The sequence below is a fragment of the Cydia amplana genome, chromosome 1 (assembly GCF_948474715.1).
Source record: "Cydia amplana chromosome 1, ilCydAmpl1.1, whole genome shotgun sequence".
Classification (NCBI taxonomy): domain Eukaryota; kingdom Metazoa; phylum Arthropoda; class Insecta; order Lepidoptera; family Tortricidae; genus Cydia; species Cydia amplana.
This window is the reverse complement of record NC_086069.1, coordinates 4,477,409-4,500,191: the sequence shown is the minus strand read 5'-3', so window position 1 is coordinate 4,500,191 and position 22,783 is coordinate 4,477,409. Positions and strand designations below refer to the sequence as shown.

The following is a 22,783-nucleotide window of genomic DNA, read 5'->3' as shown; positions in this document are numbered from 1 at the left end:
AAAAAAAGTTAAAAAGTAGCGTCGTTTCAGTAAAGGATGACTGGTAGAGAATGCCTTATGGCAGTTATGGCCTTAAGTCCTTTGTACATAAATAAATATGGGCCTATAAATATTCCCAGACTTGACTTAAGCACTACCCAGTTGAACTTCAAAATAAATTTATGTATATAAAAGTAAAGCCGTTATAATTATGTTGCAATAATGACTGTAATCTGTCAAACCTCGAATTAAGACCCAATCATTACGTGTTACATCCGTGTTTCACGTGGAGTAGTCGTCTTTACATTCAAAAAAAGCAGCGTTATTAGCATCTATGTGAACGTGTTTCATACGCGTCAAATAAGCGTCACACTTGACACTTGACGTTTACTTATAACCTCAAAAATATTAATCCGTTTGAGATTGTGTTTATGTACGGTTTCTATTGAATGGTGATTTTCTTATCATCCTTGCTACTAAAATAGTGTTTTATTGAAACACATAACAATGGCACCAATAGCGCAGAACGTTTCGGAGGGTAAGTAGCTACAGCTTTACATAAAATTAACTTTCTATGGCCGATTCAAAAATGTTCAATGTTTAGCCGATTATACGGTATTTTAGTGTTTGTTTTAATATTGAACTGTACACTAAGACATGGTTTACAAAGTTAAAGATTGTATAAAGTCTAAGCCTTGTGTGTGTTTCGTTTCGTTAAACTAAAACAAGAATACAATCTGACAGCTCGTCTCGTCAGTTTATATTTTTATATCCAATATGTCATTAATTTAGGTTTCCAAGTTTTACAAGTAAAGAACCTGACTTGAGCTACCACACCCCCAGGATTTCCCCAGACATGTCAGGATTTTTAGTTTTTTGTCACGATTTTCTAGAAACCTCAGGATACGTAAGTATACAAGAAATAACAATAACAATTTTTAATTCACTCAATATGTTTTCTCTCTCTGCACCTATTGCAGGTGTAGGTATCTCTGTTTGGCCCTATGGTTGACTGGTAGAGAATGCCATTTGGCATTAAGTCTGCCATTTGTACATTGTTGTATATATTTTTTGCAATAAAGTTTAAATAAATAAATAAAACAAGGTAACCTAATAGTGATACAATTTGTTTCAGACACAGATTCTGGGTCTGAGTCAGACAGTGGGTCCAGCGCGAGTAGCAAGAAGAGCCCTAGCCCGGCTCCATCCGGCAAGGAGGGCAGCCGATCTAGGTCACTATGATAGGATTTTTCATTTACTATATTATCTAAGCCAGCAAGAAAGGGGCTTTGACCCCCGCTCCAGGTTTTCCTAATGCAAAGGCTATCCATGATAATCCAAAGCAGAAAGCTTGATAGGCACCTTTGTGTAAAAAAGTTGAGACTAGTTACTTTATAAAATGTGTCACTTATAGAATAAAAAACTTTTATAATAGAAGTAAGATGTCTATTTACATAAGTTAATATTCCATAGGTATACTAAATAATAGTTACTTAGTGTATATGTAATAAGAGTATTGACATTAGTTCTAATTAGTATTTATTTAAAGGGAAATGCTATTTTGCATATATATGCAGGTTACCTCGTGATATTTTCTGGCACCAAAAAACACCCATAACTTGTTTGTACCATTTATTATGGAAGCTATAATAATTAAGTTTGGTGTAGTTTGCAACATTATCTAGTAGGCTTCTAAACTCTTGACTTAAACAGGGTCAAGCAAGGAGTAAAAATCATTAATATGAAAAGACTGAATGTCACAAGTAGTTTTGTTATTTCACATGTGAAAATGGGTTAAATATTATTTTATTATATATTTTCAGATCTGGCTCCCACAGTCCAGCTAAATCAGGAAGTGGCTCCCCACAGTCCCACCACTCTGCTGCCTCCAGAAAATCCTCCAACGCATCCCGAAGCAAATCCAACTCCCCTGCCGCTTCTAACAGATCTCGCTCCGGCTCAGCTCAGAGCAACAAATCAGCTTCATCATCTGGAAGCGCTAAAGGCCGAAGCAAGTCTAAGTCAAGGTCTAGAAGTGGTTCTCATAGGTCAGGCTCAGGCAGCGCCAGATCTCGTTCAGGCAGCGCGAAATCCCGCTCGGCCAGTCCGAAATCTGGCGCACAGTCTCCCAAATCCCGGTCCCAAAGTCCCAAATCAGGATCCGCCAGCCCCAAGTCCCGGTCCCAGAGTCCAAAGTCCAGATCCCAGAGTCCGAAAACCCGGTCGCACTCGTCAAAGTCGCGGTCTCAAAGTCCGAAGGCGAAAAGTCGGTCGCGGTCTAAGTCGGTGAGCGCGAGTCCGAAGAGTAGGAAGTCGAAGTCTAGGTCTGGTAGTGCGTCCTCGAGATCTAAGAGTCCTGTGGAGAGACAGGACGTGCAGGACAGCAGATCTAATTCGCCGAATCTCATGATAGATGATGAACAGGCTAAGGCCAAAAGTAGGTCCAGGTAAAATTCCTTTTGATTTGTTATACAATTTTTATTTTATTTTAAAGTTAAATGGAACAATTCACCGCTTCGGGCAAGACTCGAACTTGCGACTTTTCGGTACACCAGTCCAATCCCATAACTTGCATGTTATGTTTAACTGTCAATGTAAAGTTGGTTAATAAATAATAAATAAATAAATAATAATCGCTCCAACTGAGCTACTGAAGCTTATCAGAAGCGTGCGAATGTCTCCATTCTTTCCTCTTTGTTTACATGCTTTACTACTTACTAAAACAAGTTTGCTATGCATGCATGCTGCATGTCTGCTTCTTTTTATCAAATAATTTTCTTTTCTAGTAAATCATGACAGTATTTTAAATAAATGGTTATGTTACAGGTCAGGTTCAAGACAGTCCAGATCAAAGTCCAGAAGTAAATCCAAGTCGAAAAGCCGTTCTCGGTCGCGTTCTAAAAGTTCTAATGCATCAGAAACTAATGCTGCAGCAGAAAAGAAGAAACGCGCCGTGATATCCGACTCAGACAGCGACGGGGACAAGAGCGTACCGAAACGTAAAGGCTCTGATAGTGGGTCTGATACTAGTGGGAAGCCCAAACGGAAGGCCAAGAAACTGGTGGATTCGGACGATGATGATAACGTGGACAAAGAAAAGACTGACACTGGTAAGGTTCCTTTCCACCGAAGCGATGAAAAAAAAAGAAAAACTTACTACTAAAACAAACTAAAAGCTTGGAGGATGTTTTATGGTTGGCTAATTGTAAGACATTCATTAGTAGGTATGCCCCTGGTAGTTGAGTGAGGTTGCGTGCGCTTATAAAGCATACCGTACGTTACACTTTTTGCAGTTCTAAAACCTCACGAAATTATTCGCAGTGCGTTCTTAGCCTACGGCGGTCTAGTGAAAACCCCAATTCAAAGCAAGACCCTGTAGGTCGGTTGCAATGTGGTTGCAATAAATGCCAGAAAGATTGACTTTTAAAAGCTTTAGTTTACTCACTAATACCTTTCTCAAAACCTGTTACAGTAACTGCTGACGCCTTATTCGGCGACGCCTCCGACATCAGTACAGAAGATGAAGCCGACAAGGCCTCCGGGCGGTCCCGTTCGAGGTCAAGGTCGCGGTCACGGTCAAGGTCGCGCAGCGGTAGCCGCGGCAGGTCGGACGATGAGCGCAGAGATGATGATGCTCGTAGAAGTGGAGATGAGGTTAGTCCTAGTTATGACTTGAAGTATGAGATTACAAAGCCTCCGGGCGGTCCCGGTTAAGGTCAAGGTCGCGCAGTGGTAGCCGCGGCAGGTCTGATGATGACCGCAGAGTTGATGCTCGTAGAAGCGGGGATGAGGTTAGTCCTAGTAATGACTTGAAGTATGAGATTACAAAGCCTCCGGGCGGTCCCGTTCGAGCTCAAGGTCGCGGTCGCGGTCAAGGTCACGCAGTGGTAGCCGCGGCAGGTCGGACGATGAGCGCAGAGATGATGATGCTCGTAGAAGTGGAGATGAGGTTAGTTCTAGTTATGACTTGAAGTGTGAGATGACAAAGCCTCCGGGCGGTCCCGGTCAAGGTCAAGGTCGCGCAGTGGTAGCCGCGGCAGGTCTGATGATGATCGCAGAGTTGATGCTCGTAGAAGCGGGGATGAGGTTAGTCCTTAGTTATGACTTAAAGTATGAGATTACAAAGCCTCCGGGCGGTCCCGTTCGAGGTCAAGGTCGCGGTCACGGTCAAGGTCGCGCAGCGGAAGCCGCGGCAGGTCGGACGATGAGCGCAGAGACGATAATGCCTGTAGAAGCGGGGATGAGGTTAGTCCTAATTATGACTTGAAGTATGAGATTACAAAGCCTCCTGGCGGTCCCGTTCGAGGTCAAGGTCGCGGTCACGGTCAAGGTCGCGCAGCGGAAGCCGCGGCAGGTCCGATGATGAGAGCAGAGACGATGATGCTCGTAGAAGCGGGGATGTTAGTCGAAGATATATGACTAGTGACGTATCAGGTGACAAGATCTCTGGCTAATCAAAGTCGCGATGGAGGTCAAGGTCACGTAGCGGCAGCCGTGGCAAGTAGGATGACGGGCGCAGAGTTATATAATGCTCGTAGACTCGATTAGACGTAAACATTATAATTTTACATATCGTTATTTGATCATTCCAATGTGGAAGCCAAAGATCACAAATATATCCTACTTCAGTTAACATCTTTTAAACCCCCCAATTTCCAACACAGGGCCGCGACAAACCCGAAGAGGAGGAAGAAGTGGAGATCCCCGAGACACGCATAGACGTGGACATGCCCAAGATCTGGACCGAGCTCGGCAAGGAGCTGCACTTCGTGAAACTGCCCAATTTCTTGTCGGTGGAGACCAGGCCTTATGACCCAGCGACTTATGAAGATGAGATTGATGAGGAAGAGACGCTGGATGAGGAAGGTCGATACAGGTAAGACATTATTGACATTATTATTCGGTTTCATCTAGTCAGATCTTTGGTCTGATATGACCTGAAGAAATCTCTAGGCGAAATTGTGGTCCGAGTTCTGAACCGAGCTTGGCAAGGAGCTGCACTTCATACAGTTAACAAATTTCTTATCAGTCAAGACCAGGTCTTATAGTCAGATGTTAGACTCGAGGTCTGATGTGGCCCAAGGAAATCTTTGGTCAAGATTTGATTGCCTGAGCAATGGTCTGGTCACGATTGGTCAAGGTCTGGACCATGACAAGAAATACCCCGAGAATCTGCCCCGTTTCTTATCGATGGCAATACGACCTTACGATCTGGCCCCCTATTGTCCTATGAGGATGAAATTGATGAGACAAACGTATTTTTCATGACACAATTTTTAGCATTTGAATTTGTAACAAATCGAGGTAAGAGTCGATTTCTAGGTTTTCGAGGCTGGCCTTAGAAATTTCGAAGCCATGAAATTAAACGTTTAAGTCTATCATTTCATAAGTTAAATTAAAAACCTATATAAATCATCTACGACTTCTTAAAGCTACATTGTTATATTGCAGACTGAAACTGAAGGTGGAGAACACAATGCGCTGGCGCACCAACTTCGACAAGGAAGGAAATGCCATCAAGGAGTCGAACGCGCGCATGGTCAAATGGTCTGACGGGAGCATGTCCCTGCATCTCGGCGCTGAGATATTTGACGTGTACAAACAACCGTTGCATGTAAGATACTCCTTTTTATAGCTTGTTTTACAAGTACAAATTATTTATTGCCTTGAAGGGAAATTAACGCACTATGTACGACCTGGGGCCCCGTTTCTCAAAAGCTTGTAACTTGTAATACAAGTGGAAGTCCCTTTCTAACAAAAGCTGTCCAAAAGTGACGTCCGCTTGTATTACAAGTTACAAGCTTTTGAGAAACGGGCCCCTGACAGATAAGCTCCTATGGGTATTACTAATTTTACAGCATTTTCTCTCGCGCTACGAGTTTAATTTTTTGAGTAGTGGTCCCCAGATGTAGACCGTACCAAATGTAGTAACACCAAGGCAGAAGTCATCAGTATAAAAGTTGAATGTGTACGCCTCCAACATGTGGAATGAAAATTTGTTGAAAGTTGTCAGAGTGTACAGGGTAAAAGTGGTTAGAGATAGATTAATATTTGTATTGTAGCGATATTTGCCACAACACAAGCCTTCTTGAGCTTATTGTGGGACTTAGGCAATCTGTGTAAGAATGTCCTTTAATATTTATTTATTTATTTGCAGTGTCAGTGACCATTGGTATGACGATGACATGCTGTTTATAGGTGCTTAACATTAGTCGTGACTGATTAAAGATATAGTGTCGTCAAGACAGCTACTCGTGGCCTCCATAAAAAAGTTAGGCTTGGCTACCAAGTGTAATGTTTATTTATTTATTTATTTAAACTTTATTGCACAAGGATATACATTTATACAGGGTGCTTCCGTAACAGGAGCAATAAATTAAACCGTAGGCTGGACTTCTCAAACTGACCAGCATTTGTTCAGCAACTTTTGAAAATAACTCATGTTTTGATTTTTATTACACTTTAAAGTTTATTCTAAGACGCAATGTATTGCAAATTTTGTTAAGTTTAAAGCGTGACAAGCAACGTCAAACACACTGATGTCAGCGTACATTGAAGGCAATATTTATTTTGTATGAAAAAGAGGAAGTCTAAAGAATCCATAATTTTTAAAAGTTGCTGAACAAATGTTGGTCAGTTTGAGGAGTACAGCCTTTAGTTTAATTGATTGCTCCTGTTACAGGAAGCACCCTGTATACAAATGCGGACTTAAAGCCAAAAGGTATTCTCTACCAGTCAACCATAATGTAATGTTTCAATGTATCTTTTGATTTCAGGGCGACCACAACCATCTCTTCGTCCGCCAAGGCACAGGTCTGCAAGGTCAGGCGGTGTTCCGCACGAAGCTGTCCTTCCGTCCGCACTCCACAGAGTCCTTCACACACAGGAAGATGACGCTGTCTTTGGCGGACCGCTCCACCAAGACCAGCTCCATCAAGATCCTGTCGCAGGTCGGCGCCGACCCTGACGCCGATAGGAAGTATCAACTTAAGGTGAGTTTATAACACAGACAATCCAACCTCTAGACATAGCATAGTCGCGCTACCCCCTCTGCCACACATACGGTAGCGTTACTCCATCTTCGAGTCAATCCCGTGCCGTGATTGGTCCGTGTCTTTGAACGGACCAATCACGGCACGGGATTCGCTCACCTCGTCCCCCCGCACCCTCGTATTTTTGGCAGCATCGGTTTCATAAAAGAATTGGCCTAAGCTCAGTCTAGAGATTGGATTGTCAGTGGTTTATAATCTCTCTCTCTCACTCTGTTCCCGTCCTCCGCTGATAGATTCCAAAATTTCCACATTAATAATTTTGAAAAATTCATAATTTTGAAAAAGAAACTGATTTGATTAATCAGTCTAATAAAGCAGAGACGCTTTCCATATATGTAGATTTTCGTAAAAAATAATTATGTGCGTGCAATAGGGAGTATTACTGCAATGTTTTGCCGCCAGAATGCAGCACTAGCGCCTTTAGTTAACCATAGAGTAACTTATACATACTGTACCTTAAACTGTTTTTGACAAGTTTTCACAGACAGTCAAATACCTATGACATTGATACATCAAGGCGGTTTGTTTACAAAGGGCCTACCAGGAAACGAAATCGAAACTCAGCTCTCTGCCTTATATCTGCCTCTTTATCGCTCGAATATGCAAGAGTAATAGAGAGGTTAGATAACAAAATTTCGACTCTCTCGTTCTCGGTAGACCCTTAGATTGTGACTTATTGTGGGAGTGGCGCCCTCTACGCAGAGTTTCGCTATGGAGATCGTAATATTCGTAATATTCCCTATAGAGATAGCAACAGGTGCGTCAGTGTACGAACATCTATCTGGAAACCGTTTCTTCTTTACCCTATGGCAGCCATACTCTAAGTGTGTTCCGCAAAACCCTAGGGTTCCGCGACACCCCTGCAGGGGTTCCGCAAGAATTTAGAACACTATGCTTTAGTCGCCTCGAAAAATTTTACTATGCCGCCACCGTATTGTAGGGTTCCATCAAGTATTTCACTTTCCAAAAGGGTTCCGTCAAAAAAAAACCGGCCAAGTGCGAGTCGGACTCGCGCACGGAGGGTTCCGCAACATCAACAAAAAATAGAGCAAAACAAGCAAAAAAACGGTCACCCATCCAAGTACTGACCCCGCCCGACGTTGCTTAACTTCGGTCAAAAATCACGTTTGTTGTATGGGAGCCCCACTTAAATCTTTATTTTATTCTGTTTTTAGTATTTGTTGTTATAGCGGCAACAGAAATACATCATCTGTGAAAATTTCAACTGTCTAGCTATCACGGTTCATGAGATACAGCCTGGTGACAGACGGACGGACGGACGGACAGCGGAGTCTTAGTAATAGGGTCCCGTTTTTACCCTTTGGGTACGGAACCCTAAAAAGATTGAGAACCGCTGCCCTATGGTAACTTTAACTCGTGAACATTGCGTACAGAAAGAGGAGATGGAGCTGCGCGCGGCCATGCGCTCGCGGCCGTCGGCGCGGCCCAAGCGGCGCGCCGGCGCCGGCGCCGCGGCGGCGCGGCGCGACGACTCCGACGACGAGGGCGGCGTCAGCCTGCAGGCCATCAAGAACAAGTACAAGCAGGGGCAGAAAGGTATGCTACATTATAGAACCTTGAGACACTTGTTGGTATGCTACATTATAGAACCTTCAGAAACTTGTTGAGCTGACAGATGTGATATACCTACTTGCGTCGGTTCTAAGTACTAGCGGTACTCGAGGCGGCGTCAGCCTGCAGGCCATCAAGAACAAGTACAAGCAGGGGCAGAAAGGTATGCTACATTATAGAACCTTGAGAAACTTGTTGAGCTGACAGATGTGATATACCTACCTACTTGCGAAACTTGTTGAGCTAACAGCTGTGATACACTTGCGTCGGATCTAAGTACTAGCGGTACTCGAGGGCGGCGTCAGCCTGCAGGCCATCAAGAACAAGTACAAGCAGGGACAGAAAGGTATGCTACATTATAGAACCTTGAGACACTTGTTCAACTGTCAGATGTGATATACACTTGCGTCGGTTCTAAGTACTAAAGTGTCATTCAATAGAACTTGCTAACTATGTAAACAAACCGCCATACTAAAATTGACACTGAATGTCAAATTACTAGTAACTTTTGTTTACATAGTTAGCAAGTTCTATTGAATGACACTTTAGCAGTAATCGAGGGCGGCGTCAGCCTGCAGGCTATCAAGAACAAGTACAAGCAGCAAGCAGGGACAGAAAGGTATGCTACATTATAGAACCGTGAGAAACTTTTTGAGCTGACAGATGTGATATACCTACTTGCGTCGGTTCTAAGTACTAGCGGTACTCGAGGGCGGCGTCAGCCTGCAGGCTATTAAGAACAAGTACAAGCAGGGACAGAAAGGTATGCTACATTATAGAACCTTGAGACACTTGTTGAGCTGACAGATGTGATATACCTACCTACTTGCGAAACTTGTTGTTGAGCTAACAGCTGTGATACACTTGCGTCGGATCTAAGTACTAGCGGTACTCGAGGCGGCGTCAGCCTGCAGGCTATCAAGAACAAGTACAAGCAGGGGCAGAAAGGTATGCTACATTATAGAACCTTGAGACACTTGTTGTTAAGCTGATAGATGTGATATACTCGTACCTACCTACTTGTGTCGGTTCTAAGTACTAAAGTGTCATTCAATAGAACTTGCTAACTATGTAAACAAACCGCCATACTAAAATTGACACTGAATGTGTCAATTTATCTATCAAGCTATCAAGAACAAGTACAAGCAGGGGCAGAAAGGTATGCTACATTATAGAACCTTGAGAAACTTATTGTTGAGCTAACAGCTGTGATACACTTGCGTCGGATCTAAGTACTAGCGGTACTCGAGGGCGGCGTCAGCCTGCAGGCTATCAAGAACAAGTACATGCAGGGAAAGAAAGGTATGCTACATTATAGAACCTTGAGACACTTGTTGTTAAGCTGATAGATGTGATATACTCGTACCTACCTACTTGCGTCGGTTCTAAGTACTAGCGGTACTCGAGGGCGGCGTCAGCCTGCAGGCCATCAAGAACAAGTACAAGCAGGGGCAGAAAGGTATGCTACATTATAGAACCTTGAGACACTTGTTGAACTGACAGATGTGATATACACTTGCGTCGGTTCTAAGTACTAAAGTGTCATTCAATAGAACTTGCTAACTATGTAAACAAACCGCCATACTAAAATTGACACTGAATGTCAAATACTATTAGTAACTTTTGTTTACATAGTTAGCAAGTTCTATTGAATGAGACTTTAGCAGTAATCGAGGGCGGCGTCAGCCTGCAGGCTATCAAGAACAAGTACAAGCAGCAAGCAGGGACAGAAAGGTATGCTACATTATAGAACCTTGAGACACTTGTTCAACTATCAGATGTGATATACCCACCTACTTGCGTCGGTTCTAAGTACTAGCGCTACTCGAGGGCGCCGTCAGCCTGCAGGCTATTAATAACAAGTACAAGCAGGGACATCTGTCCCTGCAGTTCAACAAGTGTCTGAGCAAGGTTCTATAATGTAGCATACCTATCTAGGTATGCTACATTATAGAACCTTGCTCAGACACTTGTTGAACTGTCAGATGTGATATACCTACTTGCGTCGGTTCTAAGTACTAGCGCTACTCGAGGGCGCCGTCAGCCTGCAGGCCATCAAGAACAAGTACAAGCAGGGGCAGAAAGGTATGCTACGTTATAGAACCTTGAGACACTTGTTGAGCTGACAGATTTGATATACACTTGCGTTGGTTCTAAGTACAATCGCCATCAGATATATCGGAGCGGCCGAGGTGCTCAAAAATATCTGAACACGCACTCTTATGCCTTGACAATAGAGGCGTGTTCAGATATTTGTGAACGTGTTGGCCGCTCCGATATCTGATGGCGATGGCATCCGTCTGGAAGCCATCGAGAATGAGTACAAGACAATATGCTACTTACTTGAGAAAGTATAGCTCCGAGCCCATAATACACTTGCGTCCGTTGTAAATATTAGAGGTACGACGGGACTCTGACAATTTCAGCTCTTCAGCAATTTATTACGGTCATAAAAGTCCGCATCATTTTCCAATGTAAATCCGTGTTGAGCATTTCAAAGATTCTTTTGAACTTTATACTTTTCTTTTAGCATTCATTATTTTTCAATCGAAAATGCATTCGTATGTAAAACTATTGTTGTAAAATGGCTATCCCGACGTATTAAAAAACCGCCTAAAGTGTCATTCAATAGAACTCGCTAACTATGTAAACAAACCGCCATACTAAAATTGACACTGAATGTCAAATTACTAGTAACTTTTGTTTACATAGTTTGCAAGTTCTATTGAATGACACTTCAGATGTGCCCGCAGTTTTGTTTACAACTGCTGGTTTGAATTGATAGCGACGGCGGGAGCAGCGATATACTCGAGCGAGTCTGACGGGTCGGACGTGGAGACGCGGCGCGCGCGGCGCCTGGACCGCGCCAAGGCGCTGCAGGACTCCGAGTCGTCGGGCAGCGACGCCGCGCCCGCCGCCAGCGCGCGCAGCGGCAGCCGCAGCGCCAGCGGGAGCCGCAGCGGCAGCGGGAGTGGGAGCGGGGACGAATAGGGGATCGTTGAGAGGACACGGTTATGATCGTCAAACTTTGTATTATTTTTTACTTAAGTGTAAGGCCTGAGTAGACGCTCGAAGCTGAGCGTTCAGCGGGGCGTGCAGCGTGGCGTCGGGCTCGCAAGTGATTTGAGCAGCGTACACTAAGACCGCTCCTATACGCTTGCATTTGTTTAACATGCACGCCGCACGCTCCGCCCCGCTGCACGCCCAACTCGAGCGTCCACTCAGGCCTTAAGGCTTCGTCACACAGGCGCGTTTTCCGAGCGAGGCGTAAGCTGGGCGCGCCGCTATCACGTATAAAACGTTCACGCCCCGCTCACGCCACGCCTGGAAAACGCGCCTGTGTGACGGAACCTTTAGAATGTTTACGGTGTTCTTATCAGAACATCCAGTTAAGCTTGTTTGAGCTGAAAATTTGATTGGAAGTTTGAAGTCTATGAGACGTTTTGCAAATTGCAATGGTTTCTCTATATTAAATCAGTGTGGTCCTTAAACATATTATAAGTTAATTATGTCCAATTGACAAACAACTTTAAATGTAAACATGTAAATATTTAATTATACATAACTATAGTGACATTCGACTAATATTTTTTAATTACAAACCTTGTCCATGATTAGTGACCCTATCACAGTAAAAAAAGAACAGACAAAACTACATATTTAAGAAAATAGAAAATAATTACTCCAATAGGGATGTTGACAATTTTTGGAACTGGTTTCATTTTGTAGATAGACACGTAATAATTACAAAAAAAATATTAAAAAAAAATATTCATTAATTTTGAATAAAAAAACATGTATAATAAGTTTCGTGTTTAAATTTCGCGCCTAAACGCTCCAAACTGTCACGTGACCTTGATGACGTAACGGCGTTTTAAACAAACTGCTGTCAGTCATTTTTTTAAATTCTTTATATGGCAACTGACAATTTTTTTAAAGCCTTAACATACTACCGCATCGGACAGCGACCTTCTTTCTCGCTCTAACTTATAGCTGCGTCCTTAACGCACCACCTTACACACTATCGATTCGTGCGCCGCACCGCACCAAGATCGCGTTTCGGTACGATAATCTGTAGACACTTAGGCAGGTTTTTAGGGTTCCGTAGCCAAATGGCAAAAAACGGAACCCTTATAGATTCGTCATGTCTGTCTGTCCGTCTGTCTGTCCGTCCGTATGTCACAGCCACTTTTCTCCGAAACTATAAGAACTATACTGTTGAAACTTGGTAAGTAGATGTATTCTGTGAACCGCATTAAGATTTTCACACAAAAATAGAAAAAAAACAATAAATTTTTGGGGTTCCCCATACTTCGAACTGAAACTCAAAAATTTTTTTTTCATCAAACCCATACGTGTGGGGTGTCTATGGATAGGTCTTCAAAAATGATATTGAGGTTTCTAATATCATTTTTTTCTAAACTGAATAGTTTGCGCGAGAGACACTTCCAAAGTGGTAAAATGTGTGTCCCCCCCCCTGTAACTTCTAAAATAAGAGAATGATAAAACTAAAAAAAAAATATGATGTACATTACCATGTAAACTTCCACCGAAAATTGGTTTGAACGAGATCTAGTAAGTAGTTTTTTTTTATACGTCATAAATCGCCTAAATACGGAACCCTTCATGGGCGAGTCCGACTCGCACTTGGCCGCTTTTATAACTTGTCTTTGGTGATTCCACTGTGATTACGTCACGCGCTCCGATTGGCGTTTGCAGTCACGTGATACTGGGCATTATTTTAAATACTTTTGATTATTTTTAATTAATTTATTACGCATATTTACACTTGCAAAATATGATTTTCCGCATTCTAATATTCCCTGCTATGGTAAAAACATAACATGCTATATATTTGCGATTCATGTCAACATCCCTGTATCAAGTATCACAATTCACAGGTAAAACGAAAATAATAAAACCACACAATTTACAAGCAATATATTTTCAAAATCAGTCCAACTGGCAGAATTATGCTAAATATTAAGTATTTGGTTCCATCTTTACTAGCGCTTACAAGAGGCGAGGCCTCTAAAAGAAGGTTATGCCCGTTTTTCCTAACTTCCACGGAGCTGTGGCCTTCGTACACGATGTTCCCGACTGCAACTATCTTCCATACACCTGAGTCCTGGGTGCTCAGGTTACGAATGACGTAAGTACACGTGTGCAGCGATGTCCTCTCGTACTCTCTGTAAACAAGGCACAATCAACATATTGCTTGACACAGTTGGCAGCACAAATAGCTTATAGTTCGTTTTTTTAGCATTCGAATAAGACTACGCTATCTTGATGCGTCTTTTAATTGAAAAACGCTTTTTAAAAATCAGTAACTATTACTTATGAAAGCAAAAGAATGTAAATAATCGTATATAATTCATAATCGTTTACCTTTTTTCTAATTGCTAAAAAAACGAACTATATCGGGCGAGATGTCCGGTACCTATAGTTCGTTTTTTTAGCATTAGAAAGAACTTGCAAGAAGGTAAGCGATCTTGACATGTCTTTTAATTGAAAAACGCTTTTTAAAAATCAAAAACTATTACTTATGAAAGCAGAAGAATATAAATGATCGTATTAGATTCATAATTGTTACATATTCGCCGTAACTTATTTTTAAAATGTGTTTTTCAATTAACAGACACATCAAGATTGTTTACCTTATTTCTAATGCTAAAAAAAACGAACTATAGCGGGTAGGTGAAACCCCATTCCATGTGTTACTGTGGGAACATAGTCTGAATTGTGTTTATATATGTTCCTACCTACCTAAAGTACCTGTCGTAAGGTCTGTCGATAGAGGGCTGCACCACTTCACAGGTTTCGATGTCCGGTAGGGGGTATGCGAAACCTAACACCAATGTTTCTCCCTCAGTTAGTATGGGGGATGCTGGCTGGATCGGGATGTAATCTAAAATAAAAATATTTTTTTAATTGGTCTCTCAACAGCGCTAAATAGGACTTAAAACAAAATTATGAAAGCGTGACGTAAGCTGTACCTATGTTTAATTTAATTTTTATTTTTATGGCTTTGTAATAATATGTTGTATCGCATTAAACATATTATTATTTTTCGGTTTAAATTGGATTTATGTCCATATATGCATAAAACCAATTTGATTCATATAATAAATATTGTTACTTATTTGTTTTCCATTATGTCACGATTAATTTTAGGTTTATACCTACCGCTTCTAAAGCTACAAGTTAAAAGTTCGTTGTTTGCCTCAATTTCTAGCAACTATATTTATTTTTAACCATATATGTATTTGATATTTGCTTTATAAAACGCGTCCCTGGCCGCTTAATTGAACGACATATTTAAATATGTAGTAAGTATTATGATACCTACTACATATGTCGCCATGAAAAGAACAAATAAGTATAAGTATAGGTAATACCTACCTATCTAACATATTACTTACCTCTATAATTATTCCATTACGACTGTGAAGATTATTTTAAGTACCACGATGGGTTATACGGTCGCTAACGACTAATGAGGCAATGCACTAATCATTTAGCAATATCTTTAGTTGCGCATTCCGTATCGAATGCTAGTTAATTGAATTGCCTTGCCAACATGCGTCTTCGTCTATTCGCTCGGTACGGTGCCGCCTGGCGGTTATGACCCATGTTGTACCTTGTCACAGTGACAATCAATATGAAAGTCGCTAGAGACCTCATACTAATTGTCACTGTGACAAGGTACGAAATGGGTCATAAATTAAAACTTTCGACTGTACTTATTGACAGCTGTCGAATATTATGACTTATGAGCACGAAAATTAACATTTTTACCACACCGTACGTTGTAGTCGTTTGACCTTCGCCAATTAATTTCTTTAAGATAAGAAGGAGCTTTTATATTGCCAAGACCTGGCAGATTTCTTTAGGTATAGGTACTTACCAATTATCTGAATTGTGATAACCTGGAACTCTTCCACCCAAGATCCATTCCTCTTGTAATAAATACTGAGCACCCAATTCCCGTGATCCTCTTGCCCCACAGGCCCAATGACAAATTCATTGTTACCTCCGAACGAATCATTCGTTTTGGAGTCGATCTTCTGTCCTAGATTAACGTTTCTTACATTGTATTTATTATTTACTACGGCGTTTTCACCGGTATTCGCATGTGTTTCGTCTATCGCTGTATTTTGTTTAATGTCCAGTTTAGTGACGTCATTACTTGGGTTGTATAAATAGTATAGCGCGTCGTTACTGTATTTTTCTGGAGCAGTGATTGTTACTATGTCGGTGAGGTTACACACTATGAAGAGTGGCGGCAGTTCTTCTTTTGAATGCGTTTCTGGAATTAATAACAAAACTTCAGCATATTATTTTTTATTAGTTTTGAACGGTAGGTAATCAGAGATATTAATCAGAGAAGTAAATTCCTGCGGAGTTTTGTTGATCATACGTACTTACATAGGTCCAAGTGACCAAGTGTATCAAACAGTGAAATAACAGGTGTTATCTACCGTGATTTAAACTTGAAACGTTGGTTGAAATTGTTTGGGCGTAGGTACCTACACAGTTAGTCATGCAGTTTGCCGGACTGACAAGATATGTGGTGATAATATCCACATCGTGTCGGTATTTACTTTCGATAACTTATCTAAAGTACAAGTAATGTAATGGACCCTATAATGGACGTGGAACCGGTAATGGGACATAAAACCACAAATCCTCTAAAATAAGTATCTAAAAGTAGTTTATGAACACTGGCAATATTTTACCATAAATAAGAGTCATAGAGCTGTTTAAGTTTGAATTTTTATTAATTTCGGTTACTTTTTAAGAAATTGGCGTCAACCCAAAAGTTGTCGTGTCACCGAAAAATATAACTAGTAAGAATTCTTAACAACTTCGCTAAGAGAGGTGAGTTCATATATTAAATTGTAATTAATTATAACTTGGTGTAAACTAGAATGTGTTTTGTTAATTGCATTTACCATGAAATAAGGTATACAACACACTATTTTGTGTCTCTAGAGATGTATAAAAAATAATGGTATTTTGCCCAATCCCATTATAGGAGCTCTAAAACTGCATACCTCCTATGATGGGATAACTTACAATTTACATAATGATGCTTGCCATGGCGTAATTTCATGTTTAAATAATACAGAAGTAGGTATAATGTAGTTACGAACTATGTCAGGAAGTCTTCTCGGCCTTCGGATATAGTATTTTATGCAACCGTTGTTTAAGAGGGGTCAAAAAAGGCGAGTGGCGTGAAGCCGAAAATTGTTAATAAAGACGCCACGAGTATTTTTTGACTCAGTTAAACAACGTTGCATACAATACTTTTTCTACGACCAAGCACTTTGAAATGCAATGAAATAATAATAAGAATAGATGATGATGATTGTTTAATGTCCTAATGTGATAGGTTGTTCAGTGCGTGGGATTCTTAAGGGGAACGAAAATTTTATTATTTTTGCGCCACGACGCACGGTTTAGGAGATACAGCCTTATAAATATATATATATATATTTTTTGTTTTTTTAATATTAATTAGGGGTTTCTTACAGAGGAATGAACATTTTATTATTTTTGCGCTACGACGCACGGTTTAGGAGATGTAACCCATAAACATTTTTCTTTCTTTTTTTTTATTTTGTTTTGTTTTTCGTGTTTTTTTAAATATTACTTTGGGGTTTCAAAGGGAAACGAAAATTTGATTATTTTTGCGCTACGACGCACGGTTTAGGAGATACAGTATTATAAAGTTTTGTTTTGTTTTTTTTATTTTTTTTTATTATATTAATTAGGGGTTTCTTACAGAGGAATGAACATTTTATTATTTTTGCGCTACGACGCACGGTTTAGGAGATACAGCATTATAAAGTTTTTTTTTGTTTTTTATTTATTTCTCTTTTGTGTTTTTTTTTTAATATTAATTAGGAGTTTCTTACAGAGGAATGACCATTTTATTATTTTTGCGCTACGACGCACGGTTTAGGAAATACAGCCCTATAAAGATGAAAACTGATGATGATGATGATGATGTGACCAAAACATGTCTATGGTTCACTCATCTGGCAGAAATGACAATTAAAATTAGGTTGGCAACAATGTATTCCATACAATATTTTTTAAGTGGTGATTACACGAAGTATCGTAAAAGTGCCAAAAAGATACTGCGTGTATGCACAAATACTTTTTTGGGGAATAGACTAAAGACTTGTCTTGACAACTATAAGAGAGGGGTTTAAAGGTGTGTGCACGACCCTTTAAATGACAAATAAAAGTACGGGAGTAGAAAAAATTCATATCGTTTTTACAAAATTTTATTTAACATGCCTGTTAGTTAGTGTGGTTCAAATCTTGGAAGTTGAATTTGAGCCACTTTCGGATTTCCGATTGAGTTGAAATTTTGGATACGTAAGCAAATCGGATGACAATGCAATATTATGATAACATGGACCTGATCTCATGATGGAGACAGGAGGTGGCCATGGGAACTCTGTAATAAACGTAACCTTATTGTGTTTGGGTTTGTTAGAATTGTCTTGATGAGTATTAGTTGGCTGTGAAAAGAAAAATACATTCTTACATAAAAGCTTATACCAAATATGACTAATAACTAGTTTTTTGCCAAAAATTTATTCCCTGTTCCAATATCTTATACTGATAGGGTATGTCCATTATAGGGGGCCCATTACTGGATCCACGTCCATTACCGGGGTACCATTACTGGAGCTTTGGTGTCCATGACTGGAGAAAAAAGGCATAGTTTTAATTTGTAAATTACTTATGTGGAAACTAATTGCAGTATCTTTGATATAACACGCCTGAAACATAAAAGATGGATAGGATTTTCATCTTTAAACACGCTAAGCGGTAGAACTTTTGCCGGTATCAGGGAAATATCACAAATACTCCAAATTTCTTCTTAAATGTCCCATGACTGGTGCTGTTACTAGTTGATATTTACCAGTTGCTTTTCGGTGAAGGAAAACATCGTGAGGAAACCGGACTAATCCCAATACGGGCCTAGTTTACCCTCTGGGTTGGAAGGTCAGATGGCAGTCGCTTTCGTAAAAACTAGTGCCCACGCCAATTACTGGGATTAGTTGCCAAGCGGACCCCAGGCTCCCATGAGCCGTGGCAAAATGCCGGGACAACGCGAGGAAGATGATGATGATCTAAAGTACAAGTAGTAAGTATGTTAAACGTTACACTAGAACATTGCATATAAGCAACATCAAGCTGTATTTATTCAGCTGACTTAAAATGAAAAACCGTTCAATGAAGTTTTAGCATAAACAGTTAAATTGGTAGGTACTTAGCTAAATATTTTGTGGAGACAATCTTACCCAGATCGACCGAGCCCTAAACTACGAAAAGCTTGTTATGGGTATAGTAAGCGACGATATACATACATATGTAAGTAACTAATCCATAACTCAGGAACCAATATTCGTGATTAAACATACAATGAAATAAATGCCTTTATCAGGATTCGAACCCAAGACCTTTTGCTTCGTAGCCATGGTCACTACACTACCCAACTGGTGAGGAAATTGTTAAATTCAAGTCTACCCACCTCCATAGGAACCTACTTACCTACTTTATAGGAATTAGCTAACTTCAAACGTCAGCTGACCGTTATTTGAATTCCGCGGGCAAAGAGGCCCGTTTCGGGAGGGCATTGCGCCCGCTCCAAACATATGGCGTTACGGGCGACTAACTCTTAGTCATCGTTATTCGCCGAGCTTACAACTTTTTTGACAAGCAAAAACAACAATTTCTGATAGGGCTTATCAATTCGAAATGAATATATCAAAGTTAGGTTTTTATTTAAAAGAATTGTGTTTTTACTTCACAAAAATCGCTATCGGCGCACGTTTTTTCAATCACTTTTAACCATAAACAAACACACGTTGATAAACCAGTGTCCACTTCAATTAAAAAACCTTATTACCGTTACACATCACGCGTATCTTAGTCGATAAGTAACGTACCTATGTCTGGCTCGTTGTTTTGATGGATCGTCACACAATTTGAAATTGCGACACAGATTGCGATGAACAACGCACGCGCGTGCATAGCGGCGCGCGCGGCCACACTGATACTGTTCCCAGACAAGACAGTTCACAAAAACCACCAAAAACTAACAACGCTACACGAAAACGGACCAGTATAAGTCTGACCTTAATTGTTTTGCATGCAAGGGTCAAATGAGAGTAGATATTAGCTCACAGTTCATTAAGCTGTGTTGTGAATAGATAGATTGTATACAAACATTGTCGGTCGTTCAGTGGGTTGATGTTTGTGAATGAACTCTTTCAGTAGGTAGGTACCTACGGTTACCTAATTATTATACTAGCATGTGATGGCCACTGCATATTATTGCAATATGCATGACGGTAGAACCAGTTTGGCTGTTGACGATAAGTCCTACGCATGCCTATAATGAAATTGTATGATAACTCACATTTTTCCTACCACGACAGTGTCGTTTTGTCGTTTTTACCTACTATCACCGTCGAATTTAATACCAAACATCTAAACACTTAGTAAGTACACCGGTTAACACATCCAACTGCCAACGACCCTGTTAGGTTCTTAGGCACTTTTCGATACAAACGGCAAAAACCGTGTTATCGGCTACACTCGTAGTTAAGAGTTCAATTGAGAACTTCCTTATTTTTGGAAGTGGGAAGAACACGTTCCAGAGAGCTGAAGGACGATTCAGTTAAAAATATTCTCGCTTATTTGGCCTGTTTAACCTATTGGCCTTTTTCTAATTAACGATGTTCGTCCTTAGCGCTTTATACAAGGTGAAATGTTACCAAAGTGCATTAATTGAATTAGGCACTTATTCAAGTGATTTCCAACGAGTTTCCAACCTGCACTGCTAGAACATCCTGCCGCGACAGTAGGGTTTGCACGACGGATCCGAAATGTACGGGAAGATCTGCGGATCCGGATCCAGATCCGGATATTTTCATACATTCCGGATACGGATTGAAAACCCTACGCGACAGGCACGACGAGGTCGAGAAGAGACAGATCGACGCGACTTCAGGGGGCCTACCGCGAAAACCTAAATTCGCAAATTGCGCGGATCTTTCTCTTTTACTCTCATTACGACATAATTGGAGTGACAGAGAAAAATTAAGAAATATTAAGGCCGTGCATCGAAAAATAACAGGATCTTAGAAACGTGGCAGTGGCGAGCCCCGGAAACAAACAGTAGTGATTTTCGGATATATGTTTCTTGACTATATGATAAGTGATTTCGTAGTAGTCGAAACACGAATGCTTAAAATTTTCTCGATAGAAAATAAATCCAAACTTACGTGTTCATTTTTCGGTTTTAGCTTCGTGCAACTAGAAAACACATCCATATCCAGCACAACCCACCTTACAGCAAAGGTTTTCATCTCGTCTTAACTTTCAAAGAACTAAATATTAACTTATTATCCTTTACCGATGGATTTATTATCGATTTTTGATTTTACGAATTCAACAGCAAACGCCCATTTTACGCAGTTCGGTTTCTCTTTCTGTCATGCGTCAAAGTCATAAATGCATCCTTTATGCCAGTAATGTTAGATGGCCGTCGTGCCTCAAAGAGGTAAGACCTATGTCACTTCGCGCAGCGCTCCGAATTACGTAAAATTTTAATATCCAATAAACGTTGAGTCGTAACTCCATTGAGTAGTAACGGAATCGGAGGTAAACCTATGATGGTGCCTTCTTACAGGCCTATACGTTGCGCATGTGTGCGTGTTTGCTAGGCTACGTCATGCTACGTCGAAATCTATACTCTTTGTCAGTTACAACGGGTTAGGAAATTTCGACAGATATTGAAATGTATCGGTAGCTGTACGGTTACCATCAGTTTGTCACTGACATAAACGCCGTCGAGAACGTAATTTACTCTCTATACATCTCGCTCGCACTCGCATATTAGTGCAAACGGGATGTATAGAAAGTAAATTACGTTCTCGACGGCGTTTATGTCAGTGACAAACTGATGGTAACCGTACTGTTTGGTGTTTAGCCATCAGAATCTAACCGTAACTTTTTGCTTTATTTTTGTTTGAAAATAAAATATCTATAAGAATATATTTTTTGCTTTTTTTCTATTGTAATGATAAAAATAAATCTAGTATGTTTCATGCTCAAATAATTTAAAATAATTGAATAAATATTAAAAACTAATTGATATTATTCGTTTTAATTATTATATTATTAAGTTTGTTTGAATAAAATATTTTATTTCAATAATACGAAAAGTTATTATATTTAAATACCACTAAAAAAAGGTCCCTACTTACAAAAACTCACTTGCACGGGCCGGGGTTCGAACCCGTGACCTCCGGTTTGAAAGTCGCACGCCACTACAATTTCACATAAGTAATTTACAATGACATGATACCGTGGAAAAAGTGAATATTACAATGTACTGTGTTACTATCATTTTATAGTTTATTTTGGCTTGACAAGGAGGAATGAGAAAAACGTGCAAAGCGAGAGGATTAAATCTCTCTGTCCCTTTCTTAAAGTAGCCAATCCTAATTATGACATCTGTTTTGATATTAATTCTTTGAACATAATTTGTCGATGTTCTTTTTTATATCATCGAGAAAGATTTTTATTAAAAAAATGTGTTGAATTTATATGTTTTATTTATGTTTTTTTGGCATAAATTTCATTACTTTTGACACATTTTGATTGTGATGACAAACGATTTGATGTGATGTGTGAAACGAACCATGTGATCAACGTTGTGTCTAATAAAACTTCATTTAGTCGAAAAAAATAGTTGTCTACTACCGGGTGGAAAAAAATTATGGGCCCTGGAGGGAAAGTGCCTTAAAACCTTAAGTTTGCTCATTTTACTTAAATGAAACATTATTGTTTTTTAAAGAAACAACTGCATTCAAAGATTTTTGAAGTGAAAACTTCTTTAGCGGCGCTGGGCACTTTTTGAGGTGGGGAAAAAATGATAAACTCGAGACGAGCGTAAGGCGATCATGTGACCGTAAGGTTTAGATGGCCAATCATTTAGATGGCATTTAAATCAATAAAGAAAAACTCAATGACATTACATGAAAAAGGTTATAATCTTGTACGGGCTGAAATACGAGGATCTCACAGTATTATAACTTTATATCACTCAAATATAATTCAATAAAGCTACATCTTGATGAAATCGC

The 22,783-nt window shown here is 40.1% G+C and overlaps 2 protein-coding genes across 2 annotated transcripts; one reads left to right on the top strand and one right to left on the bottom strand.

Moving 5' to 3' along the window:
* Positions 1-371: 371 nt before the first annotated feature.
* Positions 372-11,594, top strand: LOC134650820 (another transcription unit protein). Its single transcript, XM_063506130.1, has 10 exons — positions 372-517; positions 1,115-1,211; positions 1,803-2,426; positions 2,806-3,089; positions 3,452-3,641; positions 4,646-4,855; positions 5,431-5,593; positions 6,756-6,971; positions 8,426-8,588; positions 11,389-11,594. The coding sequence occupies exons 1-10, from the start codon at positions 487-489 to the stop codon at positions 11,592-11,594; spliced, it is 2,184 nt and encodes a 727-aa protein (XP_063362200.1). The 5' UTR covers positions 372-486.
* A 1,939-nt stretch (positions 11,595-13,533) lies between these two features.
* LOC134662069 (uncharacterized) lies at positions 13,534-19,705 on the bottom strand. Its single transcript, XM_063518348.1, has 4 exons — positions 19,577-19,705; positions 15,511-15,912; positions 14,370-14,511; positions 13,534-13,792 (listed from the first exon to the last, which is right to left on the bottom strand). The coding sequence occupies exons 1-4, from the start codon at positions 19,659-19,661 to the stop codon at positions 13,534-13,536; spliced, it is 888 nt and encodes a 295-aa protein (XP_063374418.1). The 5' UTR covers positions 19,662-19,705.
* Positions 19,706-22,783: the final 3,078 nt, after the last annotated feature.